Source organism: Xiphias gladius, chromosome 16 (genome assembly GCF_016859285.1).
Source record: "Xiphias gladius isolate SHS-SW01 ecotype Sanya breed wild chromosome 16, ASM1685928v1, whole genome shotgun sequence".
Lineage (NCBI taxonomy): Eukaryota > Metazoa > Chordata > Actinopteri > Istiophoriformes > Xiphiidae > Xiphias > Xiphias gladius.
The window spans coordinates 14319325-14344317 of record NC_053415.1 but is presented as its reverse complement, the minus strand read 5'-3'; the positions used below and the strand labels follow the sequence as shown (position 1 = coordinate 14344317).

Genomic DNA, 24993 nt, shown 5'->3' with positions numbered 1-24993 from the left:
AAGAACCATATATTGTAATTCATTTTAGGATGGGTATAAGGCTACCAGACAAGAGACACGCTATAAATTCACATGAAGTAATTTTAATATAATATTACAACAGAAATCAGTTCAATCCATTCAAGGAAAAATCGACTTTGCTCACATCTTCTGCCACTTAACAGTCAGTTAGATCAGGCGAGTTCTTTTCTTTTTTTTTTTTCAATCTTAATTCAACAGACACTGTTCATCACCTGACTCCTCCGGCTGCACATGACAGCCCTCCCATCTCAGTTTTGGCTCAGTGTTTCGGCGAGTCCGCCGCAGTCCTTCCATTACATCTGCTTTTGACATTAGATTTTAAAACGCACCGATGTCGCTATTCATTTATTCATTGCTACTCCTGACTCTGTTACCCTGAATAAGAGTAGGAAAGCCCCGACGCAGATTGTCAGGATTCATGTATGAACCCTCCAGGATGTCTATCTCGTGACTTTGTCACATGAATCCAAATTAACCTGCTGGGAGGGTCCCCCTCCCCCCGTGGAATGATACACTTTTCCCGTACTGTAATACAACCCTGCCCCAAGTTTAGGAATTTGCAACATACAAAGACAAAACTGAAATGACGGAGATACTGAATGAGACATGTTCCCTCTTCAAGATATGGTCTCAAAACAATGATAATAAAGGCCTTTCTTTAATCGTGTCTGTTCATACTGTAGTGGTTCTTACTGCGCAAGTGCACGGTACTAGACACATTTGAACTAGATCAGCACAAGTTTCATTCGACTCACAGTGAGACTGGGGCTTTCGGGGGCCCCTTTCTTGGGCAAGTTGCATATGCTGTCCAGTGTGTGAGCCGGACCCATCGTCTCTTGTACAGAGACCCAGATCTCTGACACTGGATTCAGCATTGTACTCCAAAAATGACTTGGTGATCTCCGGATTTCATAATATCATGTCCAGATTCAAAGCCAGAGGCAGCAAAGCGAACGCGAGACATCGTGTGCTCTTCCTTGTTTGATTGTGGGGAAGCTGCTGTTTTCTTTAAAGGCCTCACTTTGTTTTCTGTAAACAAACATAGAGATGATGCACTTCACAAAATAATACAAATAAATAATAATACTAATAATTTGGCCTAATCTTTCTCAGATGCCTTTTGGCTTGGACTAATTCTGACAGTGAAACCGCTTGAACAGCAGCAGGAGCCTGAAACCGAGGCAGCTAAACTGCACTCAGCCATGAGTCAATGTATTCTTTACACCTCGGCCTTTCCTGCCCTGAAAGAGGCCTGTTGTGTGCATCGGACACAGGAGCATCGTCCGTGCATTTTTTTCCCCCTACAACCTTGTGTCTGACTTCCTCTGACGCTTCTCCACTGTTATTTCTTATCTGCGTGACAGACCCACTGACACAAAAAGAGGACGAGAGTTAGCTGCTCTTTCCCCTCCACGCGAAGGCGTGTTTTGCGTACTGTTACCCCTCTTGGGTGTCTTTGACTTTCACTCGGCAGAATGAAGCATGTGCAGAGATTGCTGATGCCGGCAACTCACACGGGTAGAGTTTTATCGAGTTACCAATGAAAGGAGAACCAGCTGCTCGAAATACAATTGTCTCCTTCAACATCGGAAAGTGTGCCGGTAATATTGTGACCTGTATTGACTCCTCAATCCCTTGTGAGGTTTTTCTTTATTCACTTTTGTTGTTGTTGTTGTTGTTGTTGTTGTTGTAGGAATGTTGCTTTATTCCTCGTCCTACTGAAGCAATAGCTGTAAAAACGTTATTTACACACAGCGGTGTCGGTCAGCGGTTGTTGCGCTGGATCCGGGCAACGGCTGAATCCATCTGAAAGCCTTTCCGCCGATTAACGACAGGGGGCGCCGTGTGTTACCGAGCTTATTCACGATCGACTGTGGCACCACCAACATCAGACCCCCCTGGTTTTTTTTACACCGAAGCTGAGGCTGGTGGTGTCCATTCAAACGTGAATAACACAGCGCCCCCTGTCGTTAATCGGCGGAAAGGCTTTCAGGTGGATTCAGCCGTTGCCTGGTTACAGCGCAACGAATGCAGACTGACATGCCTGTGTGTGTGCGCGTGTATGCAACGTTAGCTACAGTCAAGGATTTCTTTATCGGCCGTTTTATTTCGCAGTAGTATTTTTTTTTTGGTTTAATTACGAGCGAATACCATCTCCTACAAATGGCATCGGTGGTTCAGCACGGCAGACGGAGAGGGTCCAGTAAAAGTGGTGAGGGCTCCAGACACGAGGGTTCCGGGGTTAACCTTAGCGGAGGTACATGTCTTAGATGTTAGACGAGGGGGGTGTTTTGGCTAATAGGCGAACTTGATAGCGGTCTTGAAAGCTTGTACTATTAACCAAGAAATGTATGAGAGTCACGAGTAAAACGCAGAACATGGTCAAGAGCAGCACCGAAAACATTGAATAGTCGCGTCTACGAGCAAACGTGTTGCCAGTTTTTAAAAGAAAACAACCTTGCTGTGAAACGGTGTGTTTGTTAAGCGGAATATTACGGGTTCTTGTTTATAGTTACCGGTATTTTTGCATTTAGCTATATTTCTCATTTGCATGGCAAGGTCATAGCTGGGATTTTAGAAATACCGAGACCAAGTCCAAGTCCCTCATTGCGATTCCATGCACCGAGGAAAGTTTTTGGTCATCCAACAAAGTTTTTGTTTCTTTTCATCCATTTACTGTTACCTTTTTTTTAACTAGTAAATGCTGTTTTAAAGCTCTCTACACAATCCCGAGGCGCTAAACACTAAATTCCTTCATTATATTTATTATTATTTTGCCGTCACCACAATCGATTTGAAACGAACGAATCAAGATGTGGACTTTCAAATTTAACTCCAGGGTTCTAACAAAAACATTGCATTAACCGTTTAGGAATTAGAGACATTTTTATACATAGCTCCTCATTTTCAGAGGCTCAAAAGTAGTTGGACAATTCACAGTTGATCAGTTTCATGGCCAGGTGAGGCCTGTTCCCTCGTTACTTCATGACACATTAAGAAGATAAAATATCTGGAGTGGATTCCGAGTGTTGGATTTGCATTTGGTATCTCAGAAGGAGGCCATCATTAGGCTGAAAAAACAAAAACAAAAAACAAAACATCCCATCAGAAACGTTAGGAGTGGCCATATCAACAATTTGGTACATTATTAAAAAGAAGGAATGCACCTGCGAGCTCAGCAACACCAAAAGGCCTGGAAGATCACGGAAGAAAACTAACGTGGATGATCGCAGAAATCTTTCCCTGGTGAATGGAAAAACCTCTTCACATCATCTGTCAAACATGGTGGAGGCAGTTTGGCTGCCAGTGGAACTGGGTCACTGGTGTTTACTGATGTGACTGCTGATAGAAGCAGCAGGATGAATTCTGAAGTACAGAGGGCTTTACTATGTGCTCAGATTCAGCCATAATGCTGCAAAACTGATAGTACAGATGCATGATGACCTAAAACATACTGCGAAAGTCATTGACTGCAAAGAATTTTCATCCAAGTATTAAAAATAATCCTGATATTTATAGTTATTTTGGTTTGTCCAATTACTTTTGAGCCTCTGAAAATGAGGGACTATGTTTAAAAATGACACTAACTCCTAAACGGTTAATGCAATATTTTTTATTAAACACCTTGAATTAAAGCTGAAAGTCTACACTTCAATCACATCTTGGTGGCTTTGTTTTACATTCATTGAGGTTGTGTATAGAGTCAAAATTACAAAAACTGTATCACTGTCCAATTACTCATGGACGTAATTGTATAAACACAAACCAGCCAGTGTTTCCACACAGCAACTTTTGCACATTTTAACACGAAGGAAATTAATATATAGTCTATTACTTTCTGCGGAAAAGCATTTCATACGGGACTTTATTTTAAATTATTCATTCAACAGTCCTCAACTCCTCAAATGATGCAAATTGATTGTGCATATTCTCAGTTCCTATAAACCCACCGGATGTACTGGTACATTTACAGGAGGTCTTCCTGGGGTAATTTCATCCTATTTTAATAGTGTCTTCAGCAGAGGAACCCAGCAGGACGATCCAGCCACCTGATCTCCGACAAGTCACTATCTTAACCAAGGCCGAATGGCTGAGGATTCAAGATGAATTGAACCGGGTTAATAAAGACAAGGAGAGTATGAGAGAGGCAGCGAGCCAGAGAGAAGCCTTGCACCTGCAATCAAAAGAGGTGGTGAAACTGTGGTCCAATACCATCGCTGTAAGTTGCCTGTACAGGGCTTTTGTCAGATTATATTTGCTTTATTGTTTCCAGATGTGCTTGAGTGGTTGCAAAAAGCAAAATATCCTGCAGTGACAATTACTTAACTTACTTTTTGTGTTCATATTTATCAAAGGGTCAAAGGCAAAAGAATCTGGAGGCAAAGAAGATTCGGGAGCAGATTGAGGAGGAGAAAAGGAAACTGACTGATATAGAAGAGGCCAAATACCAGGAACAAAAGCGTAAAGAGGCCATTGAAAAAGCCAAGACTCAGCTGTATTATCAAACCGACCGCGTCAAAGGATTACATGTTAGTTTCACTTGAGCATTAGTGTTGTCATTTGTACATATTTGGCTACACATCGATGTTTTTGGGGTAATGAATGGTTTTTACTACTTCCATAGCGTGCACTCATGCTGACAGAAGTGCTGAAGGAGAGGGAGGCTCAGATTGAACTGAAGCAAAGAATAAAGAGTGCCTCTAAAGATGTGGACAAAGAATTCATGCATATATCAAAGACCAGAGAGGATGAGGCACTGAGAAGGGAGCAGGAGAAAGCACATCAGAAAAAGCTTGAGAGACAGGCTGTTGCAGAGAACCTGAAAAAGCAGTAAGTCTCACATCAGACCAGCTTTGAAAAGGCTGCAGTTGCATCATTTTCAGTATGATGGTCGTCTCTATTTCAAAGAATTTCAAATAAAGAATATGAGTCCTTTTCTTTAGGATCAAGGAAAATGAGTTGGCGAGACAGCGACAAAAGACTGAGAACAAGAAAGACGGAGAGGAAATCCAACGCCATCAAGAACTCTATCAGTGGGAGCAAAGAATGGAGGAAAGAAGACAAGCAGAGCAGAAGAGAAACCTTATGCAAGGTCACCTGGTAGGGTCTTAGCAACACAGCTTATGTATTTGTATCCTTGTTTTCTAAGACATAGGTTTATTATTCTACAATCTGTATTTACAGGAACATCTCACCAATAGAGACCTCATAAGAGCAGCAGATGCACAAAAACACGCGGCTGAAGAGGAGCAAAGGAAACTTTATCTCTCTGCGAAACAAAAAATGATGAAGTTAAGGAAAGACAAAGAAATGGAGATTTTTAGGTAAGACCCAGCATATCTTCATCCAGCTTCCTGTAGACCCAGTCATCTGCCTCGACATCTCAAACATCGAAGCGGGTCCTTGGTGATCGGGGTTAAACGCGTGAGCTGTTTTATTCTTCAGAGAGGCCCAGATGCACAGAGAGAGGATCATGAACAAACTGACAGTCACGCAGCAGGAGCAAACCGTCAGTGAGGAGCAGAGGCTTGCTAAGGCTGTTGCTGAACGGGATGCAAAACAGGCGCAACAGCAGAGGGAGGAGGAGGAGAAGAGGTCTGCAATGTTGAAGTCGATCACTGCACACAGAGAATTCATGGTAACACAAGTTCATATGCTGCATCTGACAACACAGAAAAAGTCATGTTACTATAGCATGAAACCTTTTTCAACACGTTGTTGGCAATTTAAATGGAGTTTCTAACCTGTGAGTCCAAACATTTTTCAGTTTCATAATTTTTTTATGGCTACAGTGAAATCCACTTTGTTGTTGGCTGCTTCTTCCAGCTGCAGCTAACCAAATGTTATCACACCTGTAACCCAAACTGTCTTTCATCAGAGAAAGGAAAAGGAGCAGAGGGACAAAGTAGCACAACAGAACATGCGAGACACGCTTCAAGCCAAGAGAGAGGCCGACAGAATATTTTCTGAGAAGCAACAACTGAAGACTCAGAGGATCAGGGAAGATGAAAGAAAATTACAAGAATTCAATGCCACACAAATGGTAACACCACAACTATTTTAACCACAGAATTACAGACATTGGCAGTTTTGGTCGAGTGGTAGTTATGGCCCTTGTTCTGTGAGAGAAAATTTTGACTGTTAATTTCCATTTTTCATACACAGGCTGCAAAAATTGCCAGGCATCAGCAGCTGAGAAGAGAGGAGCATGAGTTTGAGGCCAAGAACACAGACCTTGTTGCTACCGAGGAAAACCAATTTCAACAGTACGCACAGCACATTATCGATGCAGCGGCAGAGGCTCAGCGAAATGTTTTTCCACTTTGCAAAGCTGCGAGGGAAGGGATTGGAGGAGGGCTGGGTCCCGTTTGTAGCGGTGTCAGGCCTAGCTACCTCGTTCAGGACTGTAGTGGTGCTCAGATGCCAAACTATGTCTCTGGTGCCACCGAGAACATTAAAAAGCTTAATGAAGCTGTAGATATTCAAGAAGCAAAGAGGAGACTCGGGTTTATGTAGTGATAGATCACTCCCAGCTGGCTATTTTCGTTCCAAGAATGTTTCCTTAAATTTACCATCTCTGAACACACTGAATGTTATAACATTCTTAAAATACTTTGACCAAGGCTGTGTCTGAAATTACTCCCTCATTCACTACTAACATAGTGAATAGTAAATTGGGATTATGGACGCTTGAATTCTCATGATTTTGATCATGACTGACACGTGGAGTCTCACATGACTTTAGCCTGGTGGCCTAGGTGTTAACGGCGCCGACCCTGAACCAGAATGTCTCTGGTTGGAGTCCAGCCTGGGACCTGTCGCTTGGCTGTCGTTCTCATCTCATTACTGACGGCATAAAAATGCCTAAAGACTACTTACTAAAATACAAGTATGTGATGACAGAATCAAGTCAACTCAAACCAGACAAATAGCATGCTAAATACAGCCAATTTCTGAGTGGGCTGTTGATGGATACTATTCTCCCACAATGCAGTGCACAAAGGAAATGGTGGAACTGCTCACAGATGGCAAAAATTTAAGCAAACTGTGGATAATGGTGAAGCAGCTCCAGAAAGATATTGAAAAGCAAAAACAAGTTATCAAGACATTATTTTTTCTTTTTTTTCCCTGAAGTTTAACTTAGTGAGATTCCAAAATCACAGTGATGGACATCTGACACATATTGTATAATTTCCTGTTAGTATTAAAAAAACAACTATTCTACTGCTTTATACTAACTGCTAAAACAGTATACTATAACATTTAGTGTGTAGAACATACTGTGTAGAATCAGTATGTTGTACGAATTTGGGACACAGCTCAATTTCTCCTCTCCTTACATTTTTGAGGGCACTATGCAGTGCATGATTTTCACTCATACAGTACACTATACACACCGCACTGTACACTATAAGAGGGAGTGACTTCAGACACAACTAAAAACTTTTAGGGATGTTATTCAAAGTGTTCATTAGGTACATGATGTATGTGCTCTGGACAATGTTCTCTGATAGTTGCGGTCAAAATACTCTACAGTTTAATCACATAAAGTGATCTGTGAACGTTTCACATCAGCTGCCCCAAGCAGACATGACAACTTGTCTGGGCTAACAATATGGACTCTGGTTTCCCCTGATCCAAGCAATTTACTACTACTGCATTTAACAGTGCAGTGTAAATTCGCTATAATAATGTAATTACTGTGTGTTGCTATGTTGGATGATAATATTTTAGCCTCCAAAATGATAATTGTTGTTTGTTTGTTTGTGTTATAATAGTAACAGCATTTACAGAACATTAAAACGACTGATTAAAATCCAAATTGAGCATTTTAATTCATTCTATAGTTGAGTTCTTCTTCTTAAAACCAACTTGCACAAAACACAATTTATACAAATTGATTTTATGTTGTACTTACAGCATGAGTAACATTTCTTTAAAAAAAAAAAAAAAAAATTCAGAGGTATCTCAAAACCAGTTAACAAATAGGATTACAGTTAGGTTGTGAATGTACATGAAAAAAAAAAAGTCATGGATGTACATATTTGATCTAACAATAACAGGGATACAGTTGCATGCAAGAAATTATGATGATCTCTTCCAGACTGATTGTTGTAGCAAAAATAACTTGACAAGTTAATGTCAGACTTTTGCCAAAATTAGAGGCGCTTCTAATCCCCCAAACCAACTGCATTAAACAACATTAAAACAAATTTCAGTCAAAAATGTACTCAGGGGAGAAAAGTTTTAGCAGGAGATGATCTGTTGCAGTAAAATCTTAAATTTGTTAAACAGTCTGAAATCAGAGAGATGGTTCAGCCAAAATATAATGTACAAAAGAATTCGAAATTAACAAAAAAAAAAAAAAAAAAAAAAAAACCTCCTTCAAACTGACTTCCTCTGGTCATGTACGATTAAAAGAACTTGGTTCTTTTATACTCACTGCTGATGTACAGTACACACTGTAGTTGAGTTTCTTTTTCAGCCACAAATCCTTTTCTCTAAACTGGCAGCTTCAGCTACCATCAAGAGTGTTACACAGTTAATGTGGAACAAATCCACAACGCTCATTCAATGCCAAAATGCCCTCCACAGTTCAGCCAAAGCGCAAATGATGCTACAGATTTCTAACTGCAGGTTTGGGTAGTTATATTAAATGTTTACGACAGGTTTTTTCTGCTTTCAAACATGGCTTCTATCTGTTGGGATTTCTTATTAGTGTATTACAGTTGTGAGCTGTTTTGGAAAAGACCTTTGACTGACGTTTGTACGCTCATGTTAGCTTTTGCTGAACTGTGAAATGGGTTGTTTTTTTTTGCAGTGAATGAGGAATGTGAATGCCCCACTGTAGATAGAAAGCTGGTGCTTCTTACTATAGATGTAGTAGGTACAAAATCGGGACAAACTTCAAAAATTCCCAATCTGTTCCTTTAGGATACAATCACAGGCTCAGTCACTGTCAGAGCCGGAGCTAGAGCTCGATTTATTCCTCTTGCTGTCGTTTCTGCCTTTGCCTTTTGTACTATCTGGTCTTGGTCTGGCTGGACTTCTTCTGTCTTTGGATTTGGAGGTGCTTTTTGCTCTTCTTTTGGAATCTGGGCTCTTTTGACTCTTCCTTTTCTCATTTCTATCACTCTCGGAACTGCTGCTACGTCTCCTCCTTTGGTTGGTGGCTTCTCTGTCTTTGTCTTTTCTATGAGAAGCTCGATCTTTGCTGTGGTCTCTCTTATTACTCTTACTTCTAGAGCGCCTGCTTCTGTGCGAGTCTCTAGTCTTATTTCTGTCAGGACTTCTTGTTCGATGTTCCCTGTCCCTGGACGTTCCTCGCCTCTTATTCTCCCTTTCACTGTTGCGTCGTCTTTCCTGACTCCTGCTACGTTCCCTGCCCCTCTCTCTGTCTTTCTCTCGTTTTTCTTCTTTGTCTTTCGACACTGCAGTTCCACCTCTATCCCTGTTTCTACTGCTTGATCTACGCCCGTCTTTTGTAGTTGTTTTTTCCTTGCTTTTTGACTTTGTCCTAGTTCTCTCACCGTTTCTTCCTTTTGTGTCCTCTCTGTGCTTTTTGTCAGACTCGTGGCCCTTATTTCTATCTTTATTGTGATCAGATTCTGATTCCTTTTCTTTCTTAACATTTTGGTCTTTGCTTCTTGAGCGACCTCTCCTGTCATCACTTTTGTGCTTGTGACCCTTATCTCTACTTTTTGACCTTCTATTTTTTTCTCTGCTTTTACTGCGGCTTTGAGATTTATCTCGTTTCTTTGCCTTGTGTTTGCTATGCTTCTCGTCCTTCTCTACAGTGTCCTCTTCTTTGCTTTTGGATCTATGTGACCGAGTTTTCTTGTCTTTTTTACCCTCAGCTGTTTTTTCATGCTTTGTGCTGGAGGCCCGTCTCTCTCTTCTTGGAGCTCTAGCAGCCTCATCCTTGGCCTCATTCATGTCACCTCTGTTTAAAAAAAAAAAAAAAGTTCATAGAAAATGTTACTGACAGAACATAATGGCCTCTGCATTTCATCTACGATTTGTATCGAAGAACATTTCAGTTACACATCTACGTATTTGTTTGGATTCAAATCAAGCTTGGGTCATGGTACATGTGCTTTGGGATACCTTTCCTATGGATGCCTGTGTTGGTAAATACATTTATTTTCAAACAAAGCCTAACACCCGCCCTACTACGGCAGGTAATCAACCATTTTTAAATAATGCAGCTGTCTATGCTGACTTGCGTTTCTTTTGCACTTAGTCTTTTTAGACAAGTATATTTTGCCCCTTCAATTGTGCAAGTACATGATTTTGTTCTGGGCTTCAGTATCGTAATAACACATCCGAGTGCACAGCAACAGCTTACAATAATGCCAGCAGTAGACCCTTTAGTACAGGTAGGTATATAAGTATCTGGACAGTGGCACAATTTTCGTACCCTACTATGCGCCACCACAATGGATTTGAGACAAAGCCATCAAGATGTGATTTAAGTTCAGACTTTCATCTTTAATTCAAAGGGTTTAATAAAAATATCAGATTAACCGTTACAGCCATTTTTATACATAATCCCTCATTTTCTCTTTAATAAATTGTCTTGTACATGGCTGAAACACTTAAATTTAGGATGCATTTGCACTTCTCTAAAAAAATGTTTATTAGTCAGAACATTTTCACAATCTCAGTTTAGAGAAACGTGAAGCATCATTACAGAAAAACATCACTACTTACTCTCCCTCTATACCACTCTATTCTTGTTTTAAAACACATTTTTCAAAACTGTCCACAAGGCAGACTGACTAGAAACTGTGTGTTTACATACTCTTCGATAAGTCAAAATCAGGGCATTTTACCTGTCACCCTTAATCCAGCGCTCTCCAGTGACGGCCCTCATCCTCTGGCGCTGCAGCTCCTGACGCCAGTGTGGAGGAGTTTCACTACGCCGAAAACGATCTCTGGACCTTGAACGTGAGCGTGACGGAGTCCGGTATCTCTGGATGGGAGAAATGACAAACCCTTTAACTCTGTTCCATACAGACTCTAAATAGACTGGATGGAACATTGGTCAAGACAGAAACTTTATAAACATTTTAACTTCTGATTTGTAAACACTGACATTTAATTTTAGGTGTCACTGCCATATGAAAGCAACTTGACATATTCCAGTGTCAGTGGACACAATATGAACTTTGACAAAATTTTTGCTTCTTGTTGTTGCAGTCCACTTACCCTCGGACCTCTGCCTTTTATCTTCCTGCCGGATCGTGTCATCACCAGTCTTCTATGATATGCTGACTGAGAATTATATGTTACGCCAGTACTGGGGGGGGGGGCAATGAAAATTAATTGACAGTGGCAATTAAAGAGGACCAATTATATAATGAATGCCTTTCAAGCATACGTACCTCTCTCTTGGCCTTTCCTCTTTATTTCTTTGATCCTTTTCAGCCTCCTCCTTTGACTTCTGAACTGCCTGGGGACTTCTCCTCATGAGGAATCGGTTCTCTGGGATGGGCGGGATTTCCTCAGGACGTACGGTAGATGTAACCAACTCCTCTTGTTCTTTCTCTTCAGCACTTTCAGCATCTGACCTAGCGAAGCATTGCCGCTCAGAATAAAGGCACACTAGGTACTGTTTCCACTGCAGACAGTGAAATTGTGAAAAAAAATTAGGTACCTTTTCTTGTCCTTCTTCTTTAGTTTCTTTTTTAGCTTTTTTAACTTCTTTTTCCGCTTCTTGGATTCTTTCTCTGATTCTTCAGAATCAGAGGAGGAATCTGAGGAGCTTTCAGAGTCGCTGGAGCTACTGCTGGAACTGGAGGAGGCCTTCTCTCTCCTTTTTTCATTCTTTTTTGCTGCAAAAACGGAAAGAGTGTTACAATCACTGCATTATAAAATCTAAAAATTGAGTCTCCTCAGACAATAGCAGGAGACAGAAGTCAAAATTTTAAACTCATTTCGAAAACACTGAAAATGCTTTGCACAAACAAACCTTTAGATTTAGGGACCAGCTCTCCACAATTCAACACTTTCACGTCAGCATATGGTTTGCTGTTATGATCCGTTTTCTGGTTCTCCATGGTTTGAACAACCTCTTGACCAGAGATCACATGACCAAAAACCACATGGACACTGAGAAAATAAAGTGGGGTTGGGCTTTAGCTAGAGACATTTTATGTACATTGTGCATCAATTAGATTTCCGTATGCAATCAAGCAGCAATTACCCATCCAGATGTGGTGAGGGTTTTGTTGTTCTGAAGTGTCACAGCAAGCCAGTCAAGAAAAAAAAAAAAAAAAGGCAAAGAATTATTTGGAAGGCTTAGGGGTAACACAATTAACTAATAATATACCAAATCAATGATATAAAGGAGAAGACATAGTGCTTACATGAAAAACTGGGATCCGTTTGTATCTTTGCCTCTATTGGCCATAGACAGCAGGTATTCCTTGTTGTGTTTAACAGCAAAGCTTTCATCTGGGGGAAAAGGATAAGATTGTACTGCCATCTTGAAGCCAACATCGGTTTGGATAACAACTGACAGCTCTGACAGTGGCCTCTTTACCTTCAAAAAAGCCTCCATAGATGGATTCACCTCCTCTTCCGTTGCCTAAGATGTCAAAGAAAAAAAAAAAAAACATAAGCAAAGGAGGTGCAGCAGGTAAAGAGATTTTGGGGTTCTAAAACAACTGATTTTATGAGGCCGACGCTAGCTTGGTCGTGCTTTTCATTAATACAGTATGTAAGAGGTAAAAACTGAGAGCTTTGTGACGCTATGAACACAGAGAGACTTGCACTCAGTAACTGTTTCCCAGCAATCCTTGAATGGGTCACATTTGTTCTAAGCTAAGTACATAATTCCCAACTCACCTTCACTGAAGTCTCCTCCTTGAATCATGAAGTCTTTTACAATTCGATGGAACAGACATCCTTTGTAGTGCAGGGGTTTCTGAGTTCCTTTACCGGTGCCTCTCTCACCTGGATGAAACAACAGTAATTATCATTATTAGAGTGTACCAAGAAAAAAGAAGCCTGCTGGCATATTCTTGAGGAGGAAATTCGTTATTCACCTGTGCAGAGGCATCTGAAGTTTTCACAAGTTTTGGGACAGATGTCCGAAAACAACTCCACCACAATTCTGCCGACTGTTGGGGAGACAACAGGTTAGAATAATTTACTTTTTATTATTTTAGATTATAATGTTCAGGTTCTGTTTAAACTAATTAGATGGGTGCTGATCCAGTATTATGGTCATTTTGGAGGTCGAGGTAGTGGTTCTGTATTCTATTGCATTACACTGTGTTTTTTAATATTTTGTCTACCCCACTCATATATAAATGTAAAGGTAGACTAAAAAACACACCATATAACTCAACATAGCCAAAAACTACACCCTCCCATACGAACATAATGTGAATCTCACCCCTGCAACAGTTTCATCAAAAAGTGACCATTACGATCCTTATTAAGTTAGGATTTATTGCAAGGCTGTCCAGATAGACTGCGTTAGTATCAGAAATATTAACCCAGTTAAATCGCAGCTGAGTGAATGTATCAGAAATGAGGCAGAAAGGTGAGGTTTGTTTCTTACCGAGCACGTTACTGATTCCAATATCAAGGAAGCACCGAGGGCGCTGAACCTTGACACCCATGATCGCATCTACTGATCAAACACCTGCAGGTGAGAAACACAGATCAGGAAGAGATAAGTGACAGTAGCATGTAACGGGCGGGGGAAAAAAATGCAAATCTTGCAAACCTACCGGGTCTGAGCAGCTGAACGATTGCTTTTAAATGCTACTGAAAACCATGTGAGGCAAAAATAAAATGATGAAGGTTTTGATTGTAAGTCGCTGGTCTTCAAGATATCAGATAAAAATGAAAAACGTTACCGACACAGCTGGATTATAAACAATAATTGGGCGAGTTTGTTTGCTTTTTACTCGTAGGATAATGTTAGCTAACTAGCGACACGATTAAAGTCTTACAAGTGCCCCCTTTCACACGTTCACAATCTGGATTAGACTGTTACGGTTTCACACAGCAGTATCTATCTATCCGGCGTTAGGCCTGGTGCTAGCATTAGCAAGCTCGCCTAGCCTCAGTCACAAAACACACAGAGGGGTCCTCCTACATAAAACGAACCATTTCAGTGCAAAAACTACATAAATATGTCACCAAGGCGTCGTTAATGTGAAACCACATCACCTGGAAAGCCAAGGATATCACTCCATACAGCGAGCAGTTCCCAACAAACGACGAAAATTAAGTTTCATTCAGTGTTGAGCTCACTGTTTCTAAAGATGGCGCGGCAGGGACGTCAACGTATGTCGAGGCTCGTGCGCCAGTCAACGCAGTGGAGCACGCCGCGAGAGGAGCGCTGGAGATTTTAGGCCCCGAAATTAACCTGTCAGGCACAACATTATCTCAGGCTGTTTATCAGATACAACGCCCATTTAATGATTCAACGACCCTACCTCTGTCTGGAACATTATTCCTCCTCGTAGTTCATCTGCGTTGACAAAATCCCAGGCAGGCCTTTGATCATGGTCAAGAGTAATTTCTCACTTCACACATATTTCATATGGAATAATAAGGAAATATTGCATGAACACAAATCTGTCTTTTTAAAATGATGCTTTCAAAACAGCATTAATCTGGTGCTTATGGTTGTTCAATATGGATGGGATATTGTTTATCTATGAGGAGTTTTTATTGCGGTACAGCATACCTGTAGTGAGGGTAGTAGCACAACTAAGTACCCAAGGCCCCAACATGAGGAGGACCCCAAAGAAGCCTGGAATTAGATGTTTGTTTTTATGTGCAATTTTGAAATTTTATGTTATTAGCCCTGTAAATTAATTATTATTGGTGGCTGAATAAATGGTTTGACAGACGACTCCACTGTTTTACAGGTGACGCCACATATGTGCAGAACCCAAATTTCCTGGCTATGCCTCTGTCCCCATAACACCTAGGGGTTATACAAACGTCTTTGGTGCAGTCCTTTCTGGTATATCCATGTTAGTTAGGCAATGACCAAGGAGTAATCAGTATCTGTTAACTAACAAAATCAAAGAAGGTTTCTTTCAAGGCTATTCATAGATTTTACCCAGCCAAGATGTATTTTAAAGAAGATCAGAAAAGATGTTGATATAAATTGTACATTCTGTTGTAGCTCCCCTGAGACAGTTGCTCAGTTATTTTGGTACTGCCCTTTTGAGAGATTTTTTTCGAATAACTTTGCATCTTTATCAACAATTATATTTATGAAAATTTTATATTATTTTGAAAGCATGCACTGTTTGGCATCCTGATTATAACATAATCATAGGATGAATTATCAACTGTAAACCACGATCTTTTCATTTTATTGTCTGTATTTCATATTCACGATTTCAGATTGATACATTTACATAAATAGACAAACTTTTTGGTTTTCTCAAAAGACATCAAACAGTACACTGACTCGATCTGCTTTTCCATAAATCCAAAGGCTATTAAAATAGTAAATAATTATTATTATTTAATAATATATAAATACCTGATTTTTTTTTTTTTAATCTTTGAATTGCAACCTCCTCCCAGCTCAGAATTATTATTTTTATTTCTTTTTCTCTTTGCAAAGCATAATATATGCTCATTTGGGGAAAATTATATAAAATATCTCAAATAAATAAATGATTCGTTGGTGTGTTGGGGTTGCAACTGGTGCCAGGGACAACGGGGCCCTTTACAGAATTGATGTTTCCTCAGTGGCACAGAGGGGTATCACTGGTATTCAGGCAAGGTATTTCCTCTGGGAAAACACTTTAATGAACACCTCAGAGCAACCGGTTGCCTACACTCCCCCGGCGTGAATGAGCTGCTGCCTGAAGGACAACGCCCAGGGTGTGAAAAACCCCCTCGACGTTATGTCACTTGCTACGGAAGAGAAACATTATAGCACACATGCTAGGTAATTTTGACTTTGAATGAGCGATTTTAGCCACGGTGTTCTTTTTTTTTTTTGTCCGACATGTAATTTTTAAACCTCCACAATCTGCAGAAATCTAGCTAAGCTCTGGGCTAGCAGGGGGTAGTCTGGACATTTCGGGTGAACTGTTTACTCATCCACGTGAACACCGCGTTAGAAAACTGAACCGAGCTACTGGCAGCACGCTTCACACCAATGGTACACCCACGGAGAGTCGAATGACATCCCTGAGCGGGGCTGTGCGCTAGAACCGGGCATAATGTCAGAAATTGTGGCGCTGGTTAAAATAGTGTGTGTGTTTGTGTTTGTTCTCAGCTGACAGAGGTCCCTGAAGGAGCACCCGCCATCTCCCACCTGCCGACTGCAATTTGGTGGATGTGATACCAGCTGGCTGGAAGCCCCGCCGGTTGGTTCGACATTGGGGTGGATAGTGGGCACTGGGTTGGTACCATGAGGACCTCAGTGCACACTTAACCCGAGCCCAGGTCCGTGACAATGTTTCGGCTCCGGTGTGTGAATTCCTGCCTTCGCAGGCTCGCCCACGGCGGGACGGTGAACCGAGACCAGGTTCTGGAGCAGCTGCGGGTTTGCTCGGCTGAAGACCAGGTGTTTGATGTGGTGGGCAAGAACAAGGCCAAGCTCACAGTGAACCATGTCAGCTGTGCTGTGGGGATGCTGTGGCAGTTTCAGAGGGAGAAACCTCAGCTGCTCAGGACTGTGGAGCTCATCAAGAGTCACCCACAGTTCCTGACTCTGCGGGTTTTGGCTGAGAATAAAATTGCTCTTATGGACGATTTCATGTTGGTGGACATGCTGTACAGTTTCCTCAGGTACGTTCAAATGCAGACACCATTGGCTTAAAGAATATGCGTTTGAATCATAAAATTGAAATGACAATTCAGTGTGTTATTGTTCCTCTTGTAGGCTGAACGTGGATCAACACGACTCTCTTGTTCAACAGTTGGTGTCAGAGGCATGGCTAAGAATAGACAGGTATGATTGCATTACTTCTTTTCTTTGTTATTTTATGTTTGCTGTTAGGGAATGAAATGTAGGGCTCAACTAAATATTATTTTCATCGTCTAGCAATTCTTCATTTATAATTGTTTAGTCTATAAGATGCCAGAAAAAAAAGTGAAAATTGTCCCTCATAATTTCCCAGACCCCAAAAGTGACGTGTTGTCCTTCCAACCAACAGCCCCGAACCTCAGAGCGTTAAATTTACAATGATATAAAACAGAGAAAAACACAAGCTGGAGCCAGCAAGTGTGCTGCGTTTTTGCTTGATAAATGACTGAACCGATAAACAATAATCAAAGTTGTTATTAAATTTTCTGTCAAATGATTTATGGATAAATCGTGTAATTGTTTCTACACTAATAAGGTGTTATGCAAATGTGGATTTCTGCAGGTTTCCAATGGCGTCCCTGTCCAAGTTTGCCATTTGTCTAAGTGATCAGCACCTTCAGCACAGTCCTCTAATGGGCCACATCACCAGTATTGTGGACCAGAAGCTGTCGTCTATTGATGATGCCAGGTTGGTCATCTGATGAATGTGATCAAATGTAAGCATCGCATATTGTGTATTTAGTCCCTGGCGTTGTTTTCCCAGGATCCTAACTACACTGATGATAAGCATGTCGTCCCTGGTGTCTCCCCGGCTGCGGGATGCCCTCATTAGCAGGGCGGATCATCTCCTGGACACCATGGATCCCTCGCATTACAACAACCCTCGGAGAGTGGTGCAGTTCTTGCGCAACATCAAGTACAGCCACCGGGCTCTGCTGGAGAAGTGCAACCAGATCCTCTTGTGCAACATTCCCAGGCTGGATGCAGAGAATATCAGCATCATCATGGGGCTGTACCAGTCCCTGCAGTTCAACAACTGTGAATTCAGGCTGGCTGTCAAACAAAGGCTGATAGAACTGATTGATTCAAGCACCGATCCTTTCTCCTTTACTAAACTGTTTGTTGCCCTGGCTCCCATGGCCAGTCCGGAGATCAGAGAAGGGTTGGTATCGTTATTTGTGGCGTAATGCATGAGCGGAAATTCTGACACTTTGCAGCAGTGCTCGAGTCTCACCGGTCTGCTCTGTGGTTTCATTCCCCTTAGGTTGGAGAACACTGCCTTCCTGTTGGCAGATGAGCTCAGTGCGCAGCAGGCTCTGGCTGTGGCTGAAGCACTAGAAGAGATTCAGAGCAGGAACCTTAGTTTACTGAACAAGTGAGTTCATATCTCTGCCATATAGCACCTGCATAGTTTAAGAAGCTCGGACAATATAATAATAATAATAATAATATATCAACTTATTGCAGATATACTAGCATTGCCATATATGTATGATATCTGAGAACTCTCATGAAATCTATTAAATATTTTGTGAAATGTAATCATCACCAGATTATTTTCCAGAATTGCATCGGTAATCCAGAGGAACCTTGGTGTCTATAAACCAGTGGAGGTGGCCAGAATCACCCAAGCCCTTTATTTGTTGCAATACCAGAACCCTGAACTCTTCACTAAACTACGAAACATTTTGGTCAAGTAAGTGTTTATTTGAGCTAGGGAGCCATTCCCGCGCCGCACCTTGATTAAATATGATATAGACTGATTATACTTTATCTCGCAGCTTTTTGCAGCGCAGCGTCTTCCCCTACGAGGTGACCATGCTGACCCGCGTTCTGTCCATGCTGCCCTGCCCGCGACTCGAAGAGGCCGTGACCTCACGGGTAGAGGCCGTGGTGACGCAGTGCAGTCTCAATGACCTCAACACCATTTCTTTTGCCGTTGCCAAGTGGGTGCGGAACGATCCGTCCTACCGCCACAACACTCCCAGCAAGTACGTGCGCCTGCTGCAGACTCTGAACCGCTGCGGCCACGAGAGGCTACGGACGGCTGACCGGCTGGACTTGGTGCTCGAGGAGCTCAAGTACATTTCAGGGGAGTGGTTTGAAGAAATGCTGCTCGAAGAGACAATGGTCACGCTGCAGAGGATGATGGACCAAATAAACTGGACCAGTGTGCCGGAGTTGGCCCTCTTCCTAACCAGGATGAATCACCTCTGCCCTCCTCTGATGGACCGAATTGCCAGTGTGGCCATTAAAGACATTGACAAGGTGCTTCAAGAGACATGACAGCGTCTTAAGTCTGGAATAACTAATTATATATTAACTGCACTTTTCCTGTATCATTTTTAAGATTCACTACTCAGCAACGTATGCCACCCTCCTACCCTTTTCTGTCCTGAATTATGATCCTGCACAAGCAGACGAGTTGTATGATGTTTGTATTCAGCACTTCACTCCTCATATCAGTAAGTGATTAATAAGTTTAGACTGTTTCTTTTTTTTTTTTTTACTTTAAGCTCTTGCTCACACCATCTCTCCGTCCATTTGTAGGCTCCTTTGACCCACATCTGCTAGTTCTCCTGGCATACTCCTTGGGTGTGGCTGACTGTTTTCCTGAGGAACTGGTCAGAGAAATCTTCAGTATCGACTTTCTGGGAAAGCTGGACTCCCAACTAGAAAGTATGTGCCCACTTTGGTTTAAAATTATATATTAAAAAAAAAACAAAAAACGAGCCCTCGTGCATCTGTGGCAAAATGTTCATCTTGAGATGTAAGCGCTTCATACGTGTTGAGTAGGAGTAATTGCATTACTTCTTACAGCCCTTCCTGATGCCCTCAACATGCGGACTCGACTGCGCCTCATGGAGCTCAACCGCGCCGTGTGTCTCCAGTGCCCTGAGTTCCAGGTGCCCTGGTTTCATGAGCGCTACTGCCAGCAGCTGCAGAAAAAAGGTAACGAGGTTCACTAATATTGTCTGGTGCCGGTGGGTTTAGAGGTTTGAATCCAAATCGATTCACACTATCAGTTGCCTGTCAAAAATGTTTTTTCAGGGAATGGCACTGTTAGTCCTGTGCAGCAGCAGATCCACAAAATGCTGGGTGAAGTTCTTGGTGGCATTAACTGCGTCCGAGTAGCAGTCGTCACTCCATATTTTTACACCGTAGGTGAGTAATATCGGATGATGTCCATCTCAGTATTAAACACTGATTTGATGATAGTTTATCACGCCTTTCCTAACAATGATTTGTCTTTTCAGACTTTGAATGCATACTGGACAAACACCTACAGCCGCTGCCTTACAACAATCCGAGCACACTGCAGATGTCAGACAGTGGACAAGTTCACTGGGGGGCGGGCTCGCTGGAAAACGTCAAGGATGAGCTGCCACCTGGAGCTCAGCGGTAGCGACAAACGCAGAACACAGCCTGAATATTGAAGATGAAAAATTAAACCAACCGGGAGTGAACTATGTTTGACACTCTGTTTTTACCTATCTCTCAGAATTGCTGTGGACTTTCTTGATTCAAAGTGCTTCTGTAAAAATTCTCATCATATGAAAGGTGAAGCCCTGATGAGAAAAAGACACCTTGAAATTCTGGGATATCGTGTTGTTCAGGTGAGAAGACACAATTCAAGTTGACGTTGCATGTAATACTGTACATCTCTTGAACTGAATCTCCTGAACTGCTAGTGTAATGTTGTATAAAACACTGGGACAGTGAAATAATTAAAAAAAATGTTTTATTTTTTTATTACAGATCCCTCACTTTGAATGGAACTCTATGGAGCTTTCAACACAGGATGCCTGGAAGGACTATCTAAAGAAGAAAATATTTAGAGAGCTTTCTTCTTAAAGGCCTTATTTATTGAATAATGAAAGAAATGTTACAGTGAACGCTGAGCTTTCAGCCTGGTTTTGAAGAAATTCTTGGCAGAGTGACTGAACAGAGCCCAGTGTTAATATAGTATGCTAATATTCAAGTGCTCCTTATTTCTTTGTCATAGAGCCTAAAATTGACATGAATCTACCTCATTCATGTTAAGTGAGATTGCGTATTATGAGCTTTTGTATTAAATAACTTTTTAAAAAGAAAACAAAGCATTATTTTCGGTTTGTACATATTGTGTGAAACAATAATGGGATACTGTCAGTGCTGAGATCAGTGGAGTCAATTCATATTTTGTAGTAGATGATGACTAGACTACTTTAAGATAATTATTACAACTGAAGGTTTACAGTATGATTTTAATGTATTATCAGGTGTCTGCACTCAAATAAGATGTGCTTCAACTTCCAGGTGTGAAGTTACTGTACAGGAACGCCAGCTGATAGTTCTGTTCTCTTGGTATGGTATGCAAATTCGCACAAGTCTCGCCAGTGATTGTAGAGCTTTTCAACATGAACATCAGCAGACTAGTCATTGTTCTTGTGTAACAGCAGCAATATTGTCTCGAAAGGGGTAAAGCTGAAGTTCGTCAGCCATATGCAAAGGGGTCCTTAGTAATGTACTCCAAGCGTTGCTTCGAAAAACAAAAACCAATCTAAAATGTCAAACACAGTGAATCTGTGGGTGATGATATTGTAACACTGAAGAGTAACAAACTACACATTCTTGCTGTATGAAATAGGAACATTTCCAGATTGGCAGAAGAAAATATTTATTTCTATCAGAACCATTACAAGTTGGCTGAAATAATGTTATGTAATGAGTACAATCTGAAGAAACAATTTCTGGTCCAAATAACAGTAACTGTTCAATGTTAAATATTTAACATCATGATAAATTTCATTAAAAAAAAAACTCAGTATAGGCAAAGTCGTGTCTGATATGTTAAATTGATAAATGACAACAATGAACCACTAAATAAGAGCACGTTAATAATAACCCTCCTACAGTAGCAAACTGAATGTCCCTGAACTGTTGTTACAGTTTGGGCATTCTGGCTGTGTTCAGACGCATGGACACACAGGAGGCTCCAGCTGCATAACGCATCTCTCTGATCATACCAGTCCACTGTTTCTTGCCATCTTCATACCTGGTGAGAAATTTAAAACATGTTGCTGTATTACACAGTTGAGAGAAGGCGAGGAGAGATGCCATTGTACAAGAAAGTCACCAAAATCGTGTTATGCACCACAAGATATAAAATATACTGTGTAATGCAACAAAATCAACACATACTGCCAAATGTCAATGATTTCACTGGGCGCACACTCTTTGTTATCGTTCTCCACCATGGCGAAGCCTCCTACAGCGTACAGCAGCCCACCACAGCTGACCAGGTTGACCGAACTCCTCTCCTGGGGAAACTCTGTGAAGGGTGACCACCTGCAACAAGGTGCACTTAGCTGTATTAATCTGATATCGGTGATGTCTAGTTTTCTTCCCTCTGGTCTTTCAAAAACTCAGCAAGAGTTCCTTGACTTTTTATCCTCCTTATTGATTAAAAGCAGTGGTTCTCCACAAAGAGTGTCAAGCCCACTTGTGGTTGTATGCAAGATAAATCTGAGCGGAAACAAAAGACAATTAAAGGTAAGAAGACCATATGTCAGATTTTTCGGGTGGCTGCAGCTCAGGTGATAGAGTGCGTCGTCCACTAATCACAGGGCTGGCGGTTCGATCCCCAGCCCTTCCCGTCCCATGGACAAGACACTGAACCTCAAATTAGACCTGATGGTCGGGCCAGCACCTTGTATGATAGCTGGCCGCCATCAGTGTATGAATGTGTGTGTAAGTGGGTGAATGAAAGGCTTTTGATGAAAGCACTCTATAAATGCAGGCAAATACTGGAAACTTTGACCTCTTTAAGACTAACAATCCCTCAAATTGAGCACCCTGAGAAAGAGCAAACAGTGGTTGAACTGCCCACATCACAGCAATTACCTGCAACCAGGGGTCGCAACCTCTGACTTAAACAGCTGCAACATTTTAACATATTAGACTGAAACTGATTTGAATGTTATATTTAAAAATGAAAATATCATAACACATAAAAATGTCTAGTGTTTGTTTTCCAGTGTGATATACACTTTCAACAAGGAAAACTAAGAACAAAAAACCTCAAATTTATGATATCTAAATATGGTAAAAAAAAAAAATTGAAAGTTTAAAGGGCCTATACTAATTGTGATAAAAGTACATACTTGTTGGTTCCAAAGTCATAGGCTTCACATGCAGCTGTGAGGCCTTCTTCATTGACTCCTCCAGCCACAATAATCCTCCCTTTATGGACGACTGCTCCAAACATTGATCTGGGTGTCTTCATGGAAGCCACCTCCTTCCACTCTGACTTCTTGTGGTTGTATGCAAACATCTTGTTGGTTGCTTTACTTTACCAGTGAGACAAAATGACCCCCAACAAGGATTAATGTAGTGTGATAATCATATTTCGACTTTACATTAAGTGTTCTGGCATCGCAGTCTTACTTGTCATCTGTTTTGCCTCCAATACAGTACACCAGCCCATTCTCAGAGACCACACAGTGGCCGTGGATTTTCAAGGGCAACTTTTTTGTCTCAGTCCACTTCATTTTTCTAAAAGGGCAAATAAAGTAGCAGAGGATATGTTCAACAGGGAATACACATCAGTGCTTTCAATAAGAATCCACTGAATTAAAATCCAAACGGATGATCTGCTGAACTTACTCAGTGTCATAGCACATAACAGTGTCATGTGACTCATCGGACTGTAAATCCTTTCCTGCTACAGCAAAAATCAGATTTTCAAATTCCCCCATAGCGAAGAGACACCTGGGGGAGGGCATCGGTGGCAGAGCAATCCATTCAGCCGCAAGACTGTCCAACTGAGACACATTTTGAGATATTTTTTTACAACAAATTGAGGCAATTCATTGTCTTGAATGTAATGTTTATACAAATTAAAGACTGTTTTTTCCTACCTGGTAGAAGTAACATTGCAACGGGTTTTCTTTGTCCTCTTCATCAACAAAGAGTCCTCCCAACACAAACAGATTGTTCTTCTTTGATATCAGACTGACATGGTTTCGGGGGATCTGCTCAGCCATCGCAGCAAGGAAACATTCGTTCTCCTTGCTATCATAGGCCACGGCAGCAGTGTCACTGATCATCAACACCATGTCTTTGGCATACATGCCATATCTGCGGTTATCATTAAGGTAGCCAGGCAACTTGCCCTCCTCTCCTTCCTCATCATCTTGTCCCTTTTGCCTCTCTGGCAGCTTCCCTGCAAAGGCTTCCTTGATGACCTTTAGTTTCTTGAGAAGTTCAGGATCAGCCTTGATGATGTCGTCTTTCTCTACCTTTTCCTTGAAGTACTTCTCTGGGAGCAAACGGAAGCGAACGCACTCAAAAGCCTCTTCTAAGGATTTCATGCGCTTCTCTTTGTCTCTCCTGATCCACTCCATAAGGGTCTCAAATACCACTTCCTCTTTTTCTACATTCAGTGCATCCGCTCCAATAATAGCAAAGAGTTCAGGTGGAGCAAGGTCTAAGAAACCCTCATCCTTGGCTATGGTTTCAAACCGATCTGCAATGTAATCTCGAGCTGCTATTGCCAGTCTTGCGCAGTTCAGCATCAGTCCCAGCCTGTAGATGGCAAGGCAGTTTTTCTTCGACAACTTCTTCTGCAGGTAATTCACACAAACTGTGAACACTGAGGGGATCTGAAAGCGACCGGCAGTAGTCAAAATATCCTGTACGTTGTTGTCGTTGATGTCAAGCTCTGCTGAGTACATGTAATTCACAATCACCTCCATAACATTGGGGTCCAGGTTCTCCAGAACAATCTCCGTTTTGTCTACTTCGTTGCCATCCTCTGAGAAGTAAAGCTCCCGGAAATAAGGACTACATGCTGCCAGAATGAGCCGATGGCAGGGGATGCTTCTGTCTCCAACCTTCAGGATACAGTCAATTAACTTATTCTCATTCAGAAGCTCTTTGAGTCCATCCTGCAGCAAAGTGCTCTGAAACAGACGGAGGTCTTCCCTCATGCTCTGGGGATCCATTCTTTTAGGACAGGAAGTGGATGATTACGAGGCAGTTCTTCAGTGACTGTCCCAGCTGGTGAAGACAGAGGACTATAGGCAGTCAGGTCTGAAGCCACTTCAATATAACTGTGCCCCTCTAAATATAGCCAACCACCCCATCCATGAAGAATTCAAGTTGGCCAAATCGGAAAGCTC

General features: G+C 41.6%; 4 protein-coding genes across 12 annotated transcripts; 2 read left to right on the top strand and 2 right to left on the bottom strand.

Moving 5' to 3' along the window:
* Positions 1-1413: 1413 nt before the first annotated feature.
* ccdc173 (coiled-coil domain containing 173) lies at positions 1414-7811 on the top strand. Of its 3 annotated transcripts, none has more exons than XM_040147790.1 (9): positions 1414-1658; positions 4032-4240; positions 4377-4550; positions 4646-4851; positions 4965-5121; positions 5206-5345; positions 5467-5659; positions 5900-6064; positions 6187-7811. In XM_040147790.1, exons 1-9 carry the CDS (start codon positions 1562-1564, stop codon positions 6535-6537), a joined length of 1692 nt encoding a protein of 563 aa, XP_040003724.1. In that variant the 5' UTR covers positions 1414-1561; the 3' UTR covers positions 6538-7811. The 3 variants fall into 3 exon arrangements, with proteins under 3 accessions (XP_040003724.1, XP_040003725.1, XP_040003726.1); XM_040147791.1 differs by lacking the exon at positions 1414-1658 and adding an exon at positions 2083-2233; XM_040147792.1 differs by lacking the exon at positions 1414-1658 and adding an exon at positions 2472-2492.
* A 20-nt stretch (positions 7812-7831) lies between these two features.
* ppig (peptidylprolyl isomerase G (cyclophilin G)) lies at positions 7832-14373 on the bottom strand. 4 transcript variants are annotated; one of them, XM_040147786.1, is made up of 14 exons: positions 14212-14373; positions 13767-13861; positions 13595-13678; positions 13074-13148; positions 12874-12981; positions 12569-12613; positions 12393-12480; positions 12230-12259; positions 11996-12135; positions 11681-11858; positions 11409-11594; positions 11233-11323; positions 10857-10996; positions 7832-9964 (listed from the first exon to the last, which is right to left on the bottom strand). In XM_040147786.1, exons 3-14 carry the CDS (start codon positions 13653-13655, stop codon positions 8971-8973), a joined length of 2136 nt encoding a protein of 711 aa, XP_040003720.1. In that variant the 5' UTR covers positions 13656-13678; positions 13767-13861; positions 14212-14373; the 3' UTR covers positions 7832-8970. The 4 variants fall into 4 exon arrangements, with proteins under 4 accessions (XP_040003720.1, XP_040003719.1, XP_040003722.1 ...); XM_040147785.1 differs by having other exon boundaries at positions 13767-13803; XM_040147788.1 differs by having other exon boundaries at positions 13767-13800.
* fastkd1 (FAST kinase domains 1) lies at positions 13607-20919 on the top strand. 4 transcript variants are annotated; one of them, XM_040147782.1, is made up of 15 exons: positions 13607-13684; positions 16295-16809; positions 16904-16972; positions 17391-17516; positions 17592-17990; positions 18093-18203; positions 18381-18524; positions 18610-19096; positions 19179-19293; positions 19379-19507; positions 19649-19780; positions 19880-19993; positions 20086-20230; positions 20331-20445; positions 20588-20919. In XM_040147782.1, the coding sequence occupies exons 2-15, from the start codon at positions 16475-16477 to the stop codon at positions 20681-20683; spliced, it is 2517 nt and encodes an 838-aa protein (XP_040003716.1). In that variant the 5' UTR covers positions 13607-13684; positions 16295-16474; the 3' UTR covers positions 20684-20919. The 4 variants fall into 4 exon arrangements, with proteins under 4 accessions (XP_040003716.1, XP_040003715.1, XP_040003717.1 ...); XM_040147781.1 differs by lacking the exon at positions 13607-13684 and adding an exon at positions 15816-15961; XM_040147783.1 differs by lacking the exon at positions 13607-13684 and adding an exon at positions 15968-16177 and having other exon boundaries at positions 18393-18524.
* A 416-nt stretch (positions 20920-21335) lies between these two features.
* On the bottom strand, positions 21336-24889 carry klhl41a (kelch-like family member 41a). Its single transcript, XM_040147789.1, has 6 exons — positions 23731-24889; positions 23477-23634; positions 23258-23365; positions 22975-23160; positions 22013-22159; positions 21336-21866 (listed from the first exon to the last, which is right to left on the bottom strand). The coding sequence occupies exons 1-6, from the start codon at positions 24814-24816 to the stop codon at positions 21755-21757; spliced, it is 1797 nt and encodes a 598-aa protein (XP_040003723.1). The 5' UTR covers positions 24817-24889; the 3' UTR covers positions 21336-21754.
* Between the last annotated feature and the right edge of the window lie 104 nt (positions 24890-24993).

What these genes read in the sequence shown, in the direction of transcription:
- ccdc173 (XM_040147790.1), top strand. Translation starts at nt 1,562, where the DNA reads ATGAAAGGAGAACCAGCTGCTCGAAATACAATTGTCTCCTTCAACATC. An exon ending in TGTGGTCCAATACCATCGCT is followed by an intron (nt 4,241 to 4,376) that starts GTAAGTTGCCTG and finishes TATTTATCAAAG; the next exon opens with GGTCAAAGGCAAAAGAATCT. An exon ending in ACCTTATGCAAGGTCACCTG is followed by an intron (nt 5,122 to 5,205) that starts GTAGGGTCTTAG and finishes CTGTATTTACAG; the next exon opens with GAACATCTCACCAATAGAGA.
- ppig (XM_040147786.1), bottom strand. Translation starts at nt 13,655, where the DNA reads ATGGGTGTCAAGGTTCAGCGCCCTCGGTGCTTCCTTGATATTGGAATC. An exon ending in TGGAATCAGTAACGTGCTCG is followed by an intron (nt 13,149 to 13,594) that starts GTAAGAAACAAA and finishes TCTCCCCAACAG; the next exon opens with TCGGCAGAATTGTGGTGGAG. An exon ending in CGCTGGATTAAGGGTGACAG is followed by an intron (nt 9,965 to 10,856) that starts GTAAAATGCCCT and finishes TTTTTTAAACAG; the next exon opens with AGGTGACATGAATGAGGCCA.
- fastkd1 (XM_040147782.1), top strand. Translation starts at nt 16,475, where the DNA reads ATGTTTCGGCTCCGGTGTGTGAATTCCTGCCTTCGCAGGCTCGCCCAC. An exon ending in CTACGAAACATTTTGGTCAA is followed by an intron (nt 18,525 to 18,609) that starts GTAAGTGTTTAT and finishes TTTATCTCGCAG; the next exon opens with CTTTTTGCAGCGCAGCGTCT. An exon ending in CCATTAAAGACATTGACAAG is followed by an intron (nt 19,097 to 19,178) that starts GTGCTTCAAGAG and finishes ATCATTTTTAAG; the next exon opens with ATTCACTACTCAGCAACGTA.
- klhl41a (XM_040147789.1), bottom strand. Translation starts at nt 24,816, where the DNA reads ATGGATCCCCAGAGCATGAGGGAAGACCTCCGTCTGTTTCAGAGCACT. An exon ending in TGCAATGTTACTTCTACCAG is followed by an intron (nt 23,635 to 23,730) that starts GTAGGAAAAAAC and finishes AATGTGTCTCAG; the next exon opens with TTGGACAGTCTTGCGGCTGA. An exon ending in GTTATGTGCTATGACACTGA is followed by an intron (nt 23,366 to 23,476) that starts GTAAGTTCAGCA and finishes TTGCCCTTTTAG; the next exon opens with AAAAATGAAGTGGACTGAGA.